This window comes from Oryctolagus cuniculus, chromosome 3, assembly GCF_051225735.1.
Source record: "Oryctolagus cuniculus isolate XC-2025 breed Fujian yellow rabbit chromosome 3, ASM5122573v1, whole genome shotgun sequence".
Classification (NCBI taxonomy): Eukaryota; Metazoa; Chordata; class Mammalia; order Lagomorpha; family Leporidae; genus Oryctolagus; species Oryctolagus cuniculus.
In genome coordinates this window covers 70,869,283-70,883,666 of record NC_142869.1, presented here as the reverse complement: position 1 = coordinate 70,883,666, position 14,384 = coordinate 70,869,283, and the positions used below count along the sequence as shown (strand labels likewise).

The following is a 14,384-nucleotide window of genomic DNA, read 5'->3' as shown; positions in this document are numbered from 1 at the left end:
AGCAAAAAAAGTTACTCAGTCTTGGCCTTTGATCTCAAATAACTCATTGGTGGAAAAGGCCAATGAATGAATGAATGAATAAACGTCAAGCCATGTGGTAACTGCTAGTACGGAATACGTGATCAGTAGACCCGTAAGGAGAAGGTTTGCTCTAGTAGGTAAACCCCTACTGGAGGTGACTATTGGGCTGTACCTGAATAGGCTGATGTGGGTGTGTGCACATAGGTTTTTGGGGCAAAGCCACTTACTACTCTTCCGTCTTAACTATCATATTGTGTGCTCCTTTATATATTAGAGTTCTCTACTTTGTTCATACTTGTACAAGTTTTCTTATTTTATGTATCTGGGCATTTATTTGTATAAATTTTCACTGCTTTATGATTTCTTTCTAAAGCTATCATTCAGTTTGAATGTATCTTTCAATGATTTTTTTTTAAGATTTACTTATTTGAAGGGCAGAGTTACAGAGAGGCAGAGGGAGAGGAAGAGAGAGAGAGAGAGAGAGGTCTTCCATCCATTGGTTCATTCCCCAAATGGCAGCAACAGCTGGAGCTGTGCCGATCTGAATTCTGGAGCCAAGAGCTTCCGGGTCTCCCATTCGGGTGCAGGGGCCCAAGGACTTGGGCCATCTTCTGTTGCTTTCCCAGGTGCATTAGTAGGGAGCTGGATTGGAAGTGGAGCAGCTGAGTCTCCAACCAGCACCCATATGGGCCTGCAGTGCAGGCTTTACCCACTATGCCACAGCACCAGCTTCTCTTTATATGATTTTTTATTCACCTCTAACACAACATCTAGAAAAACTATTCTGAGTGGCACACTCAGAAATGGAAATCTTCATTATCAATTTTATTTCAAGTATAAAATGTTGCCGGACAGGTTTCTATTTAAATCATCCTCGCTAGGCTTGACTAACCACAGGAGTTCACAGGGCACATGCCACAGACGGCTTCACTTTCAACAAGGTAAGTCTGCACATATCTCCACTAGGGACTAAGGGAATTCAGCCAGGGTTCGGGCCAGGCCCACTTGGGATCGTTAAGGAGCTAAAACCAGCTGGTGAGAACTCAGCGGCTGAATAGAGGAGTTTCTTAAGAGAACACGGGAGGAAATTTCATGGCGTTCCACGAGAGACAACAAAGCTGAGTAGCTCTTGGAGGGCCTGCGTGTGGACTCTGTATTGAACCTGCTTTCCAGACCGCTCTGGCTTGCCTGGGGGATCCTTTGAGTTCCTTGCTTCTTTGTTGTCTGCTTCTTAGGGCTTCCCGGCTTCACCTGGGGTCTGATCTCTGATGACCGCTGCACGTGTCGGACATGAACAGTGTCCTCTTTAGAGATCTCTTATTTATTGTTCAAAATAGAATAGTGTGTGTACCAGCAAAAATAGGGCTAGTGTAGAAGGGCTCAAATATTTTTAAATTGTAATAATTTCCCCCTTTTGCAACCTCTGTGACTCCTGGGATCTCTCCCTAAAGTTGAAGTAGGCATCTGGAAAAAAGTAAAGATTCTCACATACCTAAAAGAAATATACACATATAAATATACACTTAAAATGGCTATCAATGTCAATAGCATTTTTACTGACACAAAAGTTATCATCCCTACTTTTTGTGGAAACCATAATTGTATACTTATTTTTTCCATATTAGTTGACATAAAGTTTACTTTAAAATTTATTTATTTAAAATGCAGTGTGGGGGAGAGAAGGAGAGGAAGAGAGATCAGCTTTTCCATCTGTTGGTTCACCATGGCCCCAAAGGCTGGGGCTAGGCCAGGCTGAAGCCAGGAGCCTGGAACTCCATCTTGGTCTCCCACATGGGTGACAGGGACCCAAGTAGTTGAACCATCGTCTGCTGCCTCCCAGGTGCACTAGCAGGGAGCTAGATCAGAAATGGAGAAGCTGAGGCTTGAACTGGAATATGGGAGACAAGTGTCACAGGTGTCAGCTTAAACATCTGCACCACAGTGCCTATCCCTACCTTCCTTTTAGAGGTTACATGGTATTTCACTTTATTTAATTATGACTTAGTGATAATTGTCCCATGATGGATCTTTTGGTTGTGTCTGTTTTTCTATTGAAACCCATGCTTCAGTTGAACATCCTTGTATGAGGGGATGACAAAAATTGTATGGAAAAATGGAATTAAAAGATGTTTATTTTGGTTCAGAAATGTTTAAAGTGCAAATATAGTTTTTTTGTGACATACATTTTCTGTGAACTCTTTGAAGAGTCCTTTTGTATCTATCTCCCAGGTGTAAAGAATTTTAGTTCTTATATTTTTCTATGACTAATTTCATGTTAATTTTATATGTGGCTTATTGTAATCCATAAGCTGTACTTTGGAAATTTATATTCATTAAATAAAAGTTAAATTAAAAAAATTTTATATGTGGCTTAAGGACAGGGATTCTTTTATTCTTTGCATTTTGCTGTAATACCATTTTAGCACTGTTGAAAAGTTTTCCTTTTTAGTACATTGAAATATAATAAATCTTGATCTTGTAATTCTGATGAATTCACTAGGTCTAGTAGTTTTTTTGTAAATTCCATCAGATTTTTATATAGATGATCATAGCATCTACCGATAAATTCCATATATGTCTTCCTCTTCAATGTGGGTGCTTTTTTATTTTTTAAGTATTTATTTAAAAGAGCAAGAGAGAGAGAGATCTTCCATCTGCTGTTTCACTTCCCAAATGCCCACAACAGCCAGGGCTGACCCAGGCCAAAGCCAGGAGCCAGGAACTCCATCCAGGTTTCCCATGTGGGTGGCAGGAAACCACGTGAGCTAGCATCTGTTGCCTCTCAAATGCATTAGCGGGGAGCTGGATTGGAAATGAAGGTGGGACTTGATCCCAGGCACTTCAATATGGGAGGTAGGTGTCCCAAGTGGTGGCTTCACCTGTGCCACAGTGCCTGCCCCAGATGATTTTAATTTATTTTTCTTGCATGATTGTACTGGCTTCACCACTATATTGAATAGAAGTAATGAGAGCAGATATCCTTGCCTTGTTCCTGATCTTAAAGTGAACAATTCAGTTAAGTGGGTTAAATGATGTTGGCTCTAATGTGATGTTAACTCTAGGTTTTTCCTACATAGCTGTATTAGTTTGAAGAAATTCCCTTCTATTTCTAGTCTATTGAGAGATTGTGTTTTTTTAATCCTCAAAAGAGATTTACTTTTTAAATTGCTTTTTCTGCATTTATTGAGATGATTAATGATTTTTCTTTTATTATCTGTTAATATAATGAATTTAAGTATGACTTTGATTATATCCATAGAGTAAATGCTTTTTAGTAGAATTATGGAGACCCAAGGGTGGGCATTTGATAGATAATTGATTAACCCTCAAAAAGATTGTGCTAATTCACACTCTCTCTCATGTTGTCGTTGAGTGCTTATTTTTCTAGATCCTTCCCAACATTGTTATGAAACTTTAACAATCTTGTCAGTCTGATAGGAGATAAATAATAGCTTGGGGTTTGGGTTTGTACTTCCAAATTTCTGAGTGAGATATAGTTCCTTTTCTGTGTATATAGCACATTTTAATTTCTTACTCCATTGAGTTTTATTATATATACTTCTGACAAAGTAAGAAAATTAATTAATGATGTAAATATTTTTTTCTAGTTAGTTTTTGGAAAAATGTTCTTAAAAATTTGTTATTTTTCTAGTTGTATGCAAGTATGTTACCCATGTTTTTTTTCTTTTGGCTTTTGGGTTTTAGATTGTGCTTGGAAAGATCCTTTACCTATGCTAAGATTATAATAAATTTACCTATCAAAATTAAAGAAACTTTTTTTTACTTGAGACACAGAGAGCTGCCATCTGCAGGTCCACTCACCAAATGTCTACATGGCTGAGACAGGGTTGAGGTTGAAACCAGGAGCTGGGAACTCAAACCAGGTTTCCCACATGGATTACAGGAGCTCAAATACTTAAGCTGTCACTGCCGCCCCCCAGGATCCGCATTAGGCACTCTTAACTGGGGTTAGGAGCTGGAGCCAGACATTGAAGTCGGTAACTCCAATATGAGATGTGGAAGTCCTAACTGGCATCTCATTTCTAAACCAAACACCCACCCCTTGAAATTTTTTTTGATACATTTTAATCCATTTTGGTGCAAGGAATGAGATAGTGATCTAGCTTAAGTGTTTTGCTAAACAGCCAGCAAATTAAGCCAGCACTATTTATTGAGTGATATTATTTAATTCATCTTTTGCCTATTGGTTTGAAATATAATCCTTATTATAAACCCTGTTTCTTTATGTATTTGAGCCTACTTTTGGATTCTGTATTCTATCCAGTGTAGCATAATGTTATTATTACTGTAACTATAATATGTCTTAATATCTGATGAGATTATGTTCCTTAATTCTTTTTTCGTAATTTTCATGTGATTTTCTAGATGAACTATCATACTTTATCAAACTCTTGAATAGATATTTTATTTGATATTATTTTCTTAATAAAATGTTTAACATTATAAGGTTTTTCTCTTGAGCCCAGCTTCAGAAGTTTTTTGAAGTACTATCTTTAACATTATTATTTTTTATATGCAAGTACTTTATAATTTCAGTTTTGACTTTTTCCTTTCAATCAAGAGCTGAGAAAATTTTCAGGTAGCTGTTTTTTTTTCTTTTTCTTTTTTTAAAGATTTATGTATTTATTTGAAAGACAGAGTTAGAGAGGCAGAGGCAGAGAAAGTAAGAGATCTGTCATCTGCTGGTTCACTCCCCAAATGGTCACAACAACTGGAGCTGGGCCAATCTGAAGCCAGGAATCCGGAACTTCTTCTGGGTCTCCCATTTTGGTATGGGGGTAGGGCTCAAGGACTTGGACAGTCTTCCACTGATCCCTCAGGCACACCAGTAGGGAGCTGGATCAAAAGTGATGCAGCCAAAACTCAAACCAGTGGCCATATGGGATGCCAGCACTGCAGGTGGTGGTTTTACCCATAATGCCACAGTGCTGTCCCCTCTTCTATTTTCCCCCCAAAGATTTAGTTTTATTTATTTGATAGGTAAAGTTATAGAAAAAGAAGGAGAGACAGAGAGATCTTCCATCCATTGGTTCAATACCCCAATTACCACAAAGCCAGGAGCTCGGAGATTCTGCTGGGTTTCCCACATGGGTGCAGGGGCCCAAGCACTTGGCTCATCTTCTGCTATTTTCCCAGGTGAATTAGCAGGGAGCTGGATCAGAAGTAGAGCAGCTGGATCTTGAACTGACACTCGAATGGGATGCTGGCATCCCAAGTAGTGGCTTAACTTGCTATGCTACAACGCTGGCTCCATTTCTTTTTATTAATATTTAGTTTTATTACAGTGTGCTCAGGGAAAATTGTTCTAAAATTCAATTTTCCTTGAACATATTGAGGTTTTACTTTGTAGCCTAATGTATTCTTTCTTGGGGCGGGGGGGCGGGGGAAGAGCCAGGAACTCAATCCATATCTCCCATGTGGGTGGCAGAGTCATATCACACTGCCTCACAGGGTCTGTGGTAGCAAACCTGGAGTCAAGAGCTGGGCTGGGACTTGAACTTAGGCACTCTGATATGAGATGTGGACTTTTTATTATTATTTGTTTATTTATATTTGACAGGTAGAGTTACAGGCAGTGAGAGAGACAGAGAGAAAGGTCTTCCTTCCATTTGTTCACTCCCCAAATGGCTGCCATGGCCAGCACTGTGCTGATCCGAAGCCAGGAGCCAGGCACTTCCTCCTGGTCTCCCTTGTGGGTGCAGGGCCCAAGCACCTGGGCCATCCTCCACTGCCCTCCTGGGCTACAGCAGAGAGCTAGACTAGAAGAGGAGCAACCAGGACTAGAACCTGGCACCCATATGGGATGCCGGCGCTGCAGGTGGAGGATTAACCAAATGAGCCATGGCGCTGGCCCCCGCGATGTGGACTTTTTAACCTGGTGTCTTTTTTTTTTTTTTTTTTTTTTTTTTGACAGGCAGAGTGGACAGTGAGAGAGAGAGACAGAGAGAGAAAGGTCTTCCTTTTGCCGTTGGTTCACCCTCCAATGGCCGCCGCTGCAGCCGGCGCACCGCGCTGATCCGATGGCAGGAGCCAGGATCCAGGTGCTTTTCCTGGTCTCCCATGGGGTGCAGGGCCCAAGCACCTGGGCCATCCTCCACTGCACTCCCTGGCCATAGCAGAGAGCTGGCCTGGAAGAGGGGCAACCGGGACAGAATCCGGCGCCCCAACCGGGACTAGAACCCGGTGTGCCGGCGCCGCAAGGTGGAGGATTAGCCTATTGAGCCATGGCGCCGGCTCTAACCTGGTGTCTTAACTGCTAGGCCAATGTCTGCCCCTATCTTTAAAAGTAAAATATTCTATCAAGGGCTGGTGTTGTGACACAGTAGGTAGCTGTCACTTGGATTGTCCACATGACATATCAGAGTACCTGGTTTGAGTCTTGGCTACTCTGCTTCCAATCTAGCTCCCTGCTAATGTGCCAGGGAGGTGGCAGAAGACGGCCCAAGCACTTAGGTTCCATAGGAGACCTGGGAGAGTTCCTGGCTTCTGGATGTTGGCTTCAGCCTGGTCTCTCGATGCAGCTGTGGGCTATTTGTGAGTGAACCAGCAGAGGAAGATTTCTCACTTTCAAATAAGTAAATCTTTAATAAAAAAAATCCCAAAATAACCTTAAAAGTTTAATGTTAAATTTACCCTGTTATACAGCCACTGGGTTAATTTATAATTTTTTAATAATTTTTTTTTATTTGACAGATAGAGTTAGACAGTGAGAGAGAGACAGAGAGAAAGGTCTTTCTTCTGTTGGTTCACCCCCCAAATGGCTGCTACAGCCGGCACTGTGCTGATCTGAAGCCAGGAGCCAGGTGCTTCCTCCTGGTCTCCCATGTGGGTGCAGGGCCCAAGCACTTGGGTCATCCTCCACTGCCCTCCTGGGTCACAACAGAGAGCTAGACTGGAAGAGGAGCAACCAGGACTAGAACCTGGCGCCCATATGGGATGCTGGTGCCACAGGCGGAGGATTAACCAAGTAAGCCACAACGCCGGCCTCAATTTATAATGTTATACATATTGTTTTTGTTACCTTGTTCTGTGATGGATGATGATGTCTGTTTTATTGATTTCTTTTAGAAGGTTGTATGTTTATGAATTTTGATACTTTTTTGGTGCTAAAAAATTGTAATACTTAAAAACTCATCAATTTAAAATGTATCTTCTAGCAATATGTAGAATAGTACTTTGTGCCTAGTAATGGCTTGATTACTGTTGAAGGTAATAACCCCCCATGTTCTTTAATAGTTTTTAATTGGCTCTTTTCTGATATTGATGACTATTTTTGTTATTTTGTTACCATTTACCTGATTTATCTTTGACTTTTTTTTTAACTTTTAAACTTTCCGAATCATAGAGACTAGAAAATTTGTTTTTGGTGTGAATCTGTAGAGTTTTTTTCTATATGCTGACTTTAAATACTTTCATGTTTATTGATATAATAGTTATTTTTATCTTAGTGCTTTTAATGAATATTTTCCACTTAGTGCTTTTTCGCTCTTGCTCCTGCTTCCCCTCCGCCCCTGTCTCTTACCCATGGATTGATTGTCTTTTCTTTGATTTGTGTATATATACCTCTTTGTGTTTTTTTTTTTTTTGATGTGTAATAATGTCAAAGATTTGTCATCTTAGGTGTATATTTGGCGCAGCAGTTAAGATGCTGCCTGGAATGCCTGCATCCCATATCTGGGTGCCTGGGTTCAAGTCCTGGCTCTAATTCCATTCCAGCGTTCTGCTGATGTGTCCTCTGGGAAGCAGCAGATCATGGCTCAAGTAGTCAGGTCCCTGCCACCCTTTAAAATAATAAAACTTAAGTGAAACCTCTTTGTAAATATTTATAATATATTTTTAGGCCTTCTAGAGAAAAAAAATTTTTTTTTTTAATTTACTTGAGAGGCAAAGTTACAGACAGAGGAAGAGAGAGAGAGAGGTCTTCCATTTGCTTGTTCACTACCCAAATGGCTGCAATGGCCAGAACCAGGCTGATCTGGAGCCAGGAGCTTCTTCGAGGTCTCCCACACAGGTGCAGGGGCCCAAGCAGCTGGGCCATCTTCTGTTGCTTTCCCAGGCCATCAGCAGGGCACTGAATCAGAAGTGGAGCAGCTGGGACTTGAACTGGCACCCGTATGGGATTCCGGCACTGCAGGCAGAGGTTTAACCTACTATACCACAGTGCTGGCCCTGAGAATTCTTTTTTTTATTAATTTTTCTTACTTATGTAGAGAGAAAGTGACAGAGACAGAGATAGATCTCCATCTGCTGTTTTCCTCCCCAAATGCCTGCAACAGCTAGTACTAGACCAGGCCAAAGTGAAGAGTCTAAAACCCAATTTGGATCTTTCACATGGGTGGCATGGATCCATGTAAATACATCACCTGCTGCCTCCCAGTGTGCACGTTAGCAGGAAGCTGGAATTGGAAGTGGAGCTGGAACTTGAACCTGGGCCCTCTGTGGGAAATGGGTATCTTAACTGCTGTACCAAACACTTGTCCCCTTTTAGAGACCCTTCACAACTTTAAATGGTGGTTTCATACTGGATCAATTTGTCAATTATCTGTTAACTGTTAGCTGAAATAGATAATTAATATACACATTTTTCCTATTTATTAATCTTGTCATTTTGCTTGGTTAACTTAAGCATTTCAGATAGGATCATTAGAGCTCAACTTCTTGCTCTGTCATCTTAAAAACTAAAGAAATGTGAAGAAATTCTGTTTTTTCCTCTCTCTCCTCAAGCTGTTGGTTTATTATTATTATTATTATTATTATTGTTGTTGAAACATATAATACTTCCCTCCTATAAATGCACTACACACTGGTAATTAGTGCTACTTCTAAACAGAAATAGCTTCAGTTCTTCCAGACTTGTTGCTAGAGCTCCACATTTATCTCTTGCTGGATTTTGGACCTAAGTGATTTTTTTTCCCCAGGAAAGACTCATGGAGTCATTGAGTGCTTGCATTTCTGAAAGTCTCTGTTGTTGTTTTATACTTGAACAACAATTTGGCTAAATATAAAAATATAACTTATACCCTCCCACACTGAATTTTTGACACGTGGCTTACATATATTTTTCTGCTATTGATCAATAGTGTGGAGAGAAATCTGAGCCTGTGTTCTGTTTTATTTGGCTGGTTTTTGTTTTGGTGTATGTATATGTTCCTGTGCCTTTTTTACCTGAAAACTACTTTGTCTGAATTGATGGCCAATCATTTCCCAGGGAATATCTGCTGTCTGAGACCCATTCGCATCCCCCTCACCTCAGATGTATGGTGTTGGACATTGAGGCAGCCGTGGTTGATGGCTGTCAGCTTTGCAGTTTTTTTCTGAAATGTTACTTCAGGTGTTCTGCTGGAGTCATTCCACCTGGTAGGAGGCAGCTTTGACTGCCTGGCATTGGAAATGTTCCTTGTTTTACAATAGAGCCCAATTTTTTTCTACTTATAAAAGCCTACTGTTGAATGATGTGTATGAAATGTGAAGTTCCTATTGAATGAGTGCATGAGCCAGGAAGCAGTTCCCTGCTAACTCACCTTCTCTATCGGCTTCTCTCTAAATGGGCAGCGTTGCTGACATTGCCCAGAATTTCATTCTCTCCAAAACCCCACCACACCGAGGGAAGGGAGAGCTGATCTGAGACCACCAACCTTGATTCCCGAATCTCCCATCTCTCGCTTTCCCTGAAGGCTGCTTTTCAAGGACTTCAGTTGAAGTTATGTCCCCTCTTCATTTGTTTACTGCTGGCGTATTTTGTTTTGTCTGCTGAATTGCAAGTTTTTGTCAGTGTTGTGCATTGGTTTGCTTTTAGAGAAAAGAGCTACCCGACTGCAGTCTGCTGTCTCATCTCCAAAGTCAGAAAGATTTTCTGACAAATCTGGAACCTCCAGAGCAGGATTTAGTCACTTCTTCTATTTCCCATAGAACCGAGTGTCGTTTGAATACAACTGCCATTTCAGACCCACTTACTGAATGTGTACATGATATTTTATGGTACTTTTGGCTAATTTGTTACCTGGCATTGAAAGAAGGGAAGTTGGGGTACAATCAGCCTGGAACAAGTTTAGTTTTGCAGTAACCCAAAGAGGGGATGTGGAAAGAATGCAGGAAGGAAGTAGCCGTGGGATGTAGACAGCCGTCTGCCCGAGCGAGCGTGTTACGTGCTTGCTGAGTCCTGGCGGGGTCCCTTTCCAGCCCGTGTAGGAGACCCGCTCTCCAGGGCCTTGGGAAGGCACCGGTGAATGAGCAGGCCGTCTTTCTCCTTTGAGTTAGTTGTTTTTCCTTCTCCACTAAACACCTCAGCGTTAAGGGTACCATGTGAAATTTGTTTCTTGAATTCCTTTTACTGCTAAAGCCAAGGCTCACCTTGCACCATTCATTTCCCTCCCTTGCCTTTCCCAGGCTGCTTAGGGGCAGCCCACCCAGCTGGGTAGTGCATGTTTCTGTCTCCAGTGGGACTCTGTCTCACCTTGGGCAGCTGCTTTTCAGCGATGAGATGAGAGCAAGGCTGGGTGGTGATGAGTCCTTTTGTTCTACGTATTGATATGCTTTCCTTTTCCTCCTGCAGATCGCAAACACAGGGATCAGGCGGGCAGAAGGTCACTTGCATTCTTCTGACTATTGATTTTCCTTATGCCATTCAGCGGTTCATTAGCTTTCCCTAACTACTGCTCTGCACTGGGCTACAGTTTGGGCTGGGACATCAGCCACAGTGGGGGTCGGCCTGTGCCTCAGTAGGTGAGAGGACGATAGGAAGGTGACTTTCTGATAAGACTGTGGGTGCTGAAGCATTCTGCCTTTTCACTCAGATTCTCCCCCGCAGAGGGAGAGAAGCAGGAGTACAGTCTGCAGGGGTTGCATTGGTCTTACATTAGTGGTGCACTGTTTTCTGGTGTGAAGTGTCCACTTTGAGGCTTCCAATGATCTCAGGGTAGCAGGGGCGAATACTTCCAGGAAGTAGCATCCACCATGAGTATGCACGTCAGAATATTCAAGGGGCAGTGGTGAGAATGTGTTTACTGGCTTGTTTAGTACAGGCTGTTGGCCTTGCATGAGATAATGCAAAGCAGAGATATAAGTACGGTGCAATAATGGGAGCAGGATTTACTTCTAGTGAGAGAGTGAAGACATATTCAGGTCCCCATGAGCAGAGATGCTATTCCTGAGAGGGCAAGAGAGACAGTCCCCCAGTTTAGCGGTTCCCTTTATTGGGTACGGGCTAATGCCCTAATTGAATATAGAAATGGAATGGAGTTTGGGTGGAGTTCAGTGTGTGTGATGTCCTCTGGGTAAGTTTTCATGGCATCTCCATTGGAACTCAGCTTGCACGCATTCATGGTGTCCTTTTCTTTATTGTGTAGAAGGCTCAGGTGCCTCGTGGGAAAGTCAGGGTGCTGGATTGATGTGTAAGGGGGTAGAGGTAGGATGCAGGGCTAGAGACAGAAACTGGAGAAGATGATCTTCCAGCTCTTTGATTTCCTGGCCGGCTGGCTGGCTCCCTTCCTATCCTGGCTCCATATCCAGACCTTCAAAAGAGTGCACAGAAAATATGTATTATGAGGAAACTATGCATGAATTTCAATTTTTTTGTAGCAAGATAAGCTTATATTTTAGGAAAAAATTATTTTATTTGAGGGATAGAGGCAGGGGATGGGAAGAACAGAGTTCCATCTGAAGGTTCACTCTCTCAATGCTCACAACAGCTGGGGCTGGGCCAGGCCAAGGCGCAGAGCCTGAAACTCCATATAGGTCTCCCATGTAGCTGGCCAGGACCCAACTACTTGAGCTGTCACCTGCTGCCTCCCAGGGTGTGCACTGGTGGAAACTGGATTGGACATGAAGCCAAGACATGAAGCCAGGGAGTCTGATATGGGATGTGTACTTCCCAAGCGGTGACTCAGCTGCTGTGCGAAACACCCACCCCCAAACTTCTGTGTCAATTCCATTTTTCTACAGACTTTTTTAAGTCCCTTCATATATTGACATAAATTAAGTACACATATTTTTCAAAAATTGTTTTTCATAGAAATTTAGAAACAAAAATAAACGATATAATCATGTAGTCCTGTATACTCAGCTTCAATAATAACCCCAGGGTCAGTCTTGTTTCACATATGCCTTTTCCTTTTTTTTTTTTTCTATGCAGAGAAACATTTATTGAATGATCAACAACTGGGTATTTTCACAGTTAAGCTAAAGAAACATTCTGTTACCAACATCTCCAGGTAGAAATATAAAGCTCAGTTATTTCTTCTTCCTATTTTGATTTTTAATTCTCATACCAGATCCTTGTTATTCAGTAGGAGGCAAAATATTGTTAAAATAAAGGCTCTTCTATAAAAAAGACACAGATGCTTCCCCAACTTTTCTTATGAATGCTGTTAGTTCTGCTATTACCACATTGCTGGTGACCCCAAGCAATAAATATAGATTTTATATTTACTGAAATCTCAAGTAGTAAGCTGGGAAAATATAAGTCCAGTACAAAATGACGTAAAGGAAGCTACAGCTCACCAAGAAGCATTAATAGGAACAACCAACACTCCTTGGGTACTAGAAAGCAGCTTAGCCAAGATGCATACTTGTGCCCTAGGAAATGAGATAAGCTGGGCTATATTGAGTTAAAATTCTGTTGTTTTATCCTGCTTTGCTTGGAACACAGTGAATCTGGATAAAATCAGTAACTCATATTTTCTTATTTGCTCCTCTCCTTGTGTAATTCCAGACATCATATCATTTCATCCATAAATATTACAGTGTGTTGCTATAAGGTAAGGGACCCTTTTCAGAAACACAGCCCTGAGTGCAATCATCACAAATCAGCCGTAACTAGCAGTGCTTCCCTAGTATCTTCCAATCATGAGTCAGTGTTCTCATGATCTCATAAATGTTGTGCTTGCAGCTTCTTCATGCAAAGCCATGCACACATTTGATATGCATTTTAATCTTCTTTAAATCCTGAGGCTATCATTTTCAATTTATTTTTGGTAGCAGTTTATTTGCTTGAAGAAGTTGGATTGTTTGTCTGGCTGAGGTTCTTACAGCCTAGATTTTCCTTGTTAAACACCTCCGTGGTGGTGGTTAACGTGTTGCCCTGTCCTTTGCTTGGTCAGGGTCCAGTCTGATGTTTTGGCTATGCTGTTTTTTAGGTAGTGAGGTGTTCTTCCATCAGGAGGCACAAGTCCTGACCTTCTCTCTTGATGATGTAAGAAATCTATGGAATCCAAATCTACGGTGCGATCTTTTGAGCAAACCTAATCGTAGGATATTTCACGGCTTATTTTTAAAATTATATCCTCTTCAGATAGCTGAAGCCAAAACTGCTAAGGATGCATTTAGATACTCCATCCTGACTGAGATAGAGCAGCGGCCGTGCTATCAGTTCACCACCATATGTGAAACTGTTCACTCACAGAGTGGTGCCTGTGGTCACGGGGATCTGGAGCAGAGCTGCTCTCTGGGGGTTAATCACAAACAGAGGTCGTCATGTTCAGTGAATTTGTTCTTGTTAGCAGAGAGGATATTATTTAGCGCCAGCTTCTCAGCCACCACAGAGGTAGAGCCTCTGACCTTTAGGAGTTTGCCTTCTAAAAAGACCAAAAGAAATCAGACAAGAAAAAGACAGTTGTTTCTTTCTCAGGTACTATTTTACCACAAGGATAGAGTCTTTTACTAAATCAGTCTGTGTGTCGCCAACCCCCTATCTGTCTGTCTATGACAGTGGGTTAAGTAAAGAGAAGTATTTGAAGGACAGTGATAAGTGACAAAGATATAAAAATAGTTCCTTAACTCTTCTTGCTTTTTATTTATTCATTTGAAAGGCAGAGCTGGGCTGGTGCTGTGGCATAGCAGGGAAAGCCGCTGCCTACAGTGCCAGCATCCCATATGGGTACCGGTTCTAGTCCCAGCTGCTCCACTTCTGATCCAGCTCTCTGCTATGGCCTGGGAAAGCAGTAGAAGATGGCCCAAGTCCTTGGGCCCCCTGCACCCATGCAGGAGACCTGGAAGAAGCTCCTGGCTCCTGGCTTTGGGTTGGCACAGCTCTCGCCATTGTGGCCATCTAGGGAGTGAACCAACAAATGGAAGACCTGTCTTTCTCTCTCTCTCTCTTTCTCTCTGCATCTGCCTCTCTAACTGTGCCTTTCAAATAAACAAATAAATGTTTAAAAAAAAAAAAAGAAAGAAAGAAAGATGGAATTAGAGAGAAAGAGATCTTCCATCCACTGGTTCACTCTCCAAATGGCCGCAATAGCCAAGGCCATTCCAGGCTGAAGCCAGGAGCTTCTTTCAGGTGTCTCGTGTGGGTGCAGGAGCCCAGGTCCTTGGGCCATCTTCTGCTGCTTTCCCATTAGCATTAG

The 14,384-nt window shown here is 41.9% G+C and overlaps 1 protein-coding gene across 1 annotated transcript in view; it reads left to right on the top strand.

Moving 5' to 3' along the window:
• Positions 1 to 874: 874 nt before the first annotated feature.
• Positions 875 to 14,384, top strand: part of MYO3B (myosin IIIB) — a 474,261-nt gene continuing 460,751 nt past the window's right edge. Inside the window, exon 1 of the mRNA XM_070070709.2 lies at positions 875 to 962. Within this exon, the coding sequence (XP_069926810.2) occupies positions 934 to 962 (29 nt within the window). The 5' untranslated portion in view covers positions 875 to 933. The remainder of the gene's footprint in view (positions 963 to 14,384) is intronic.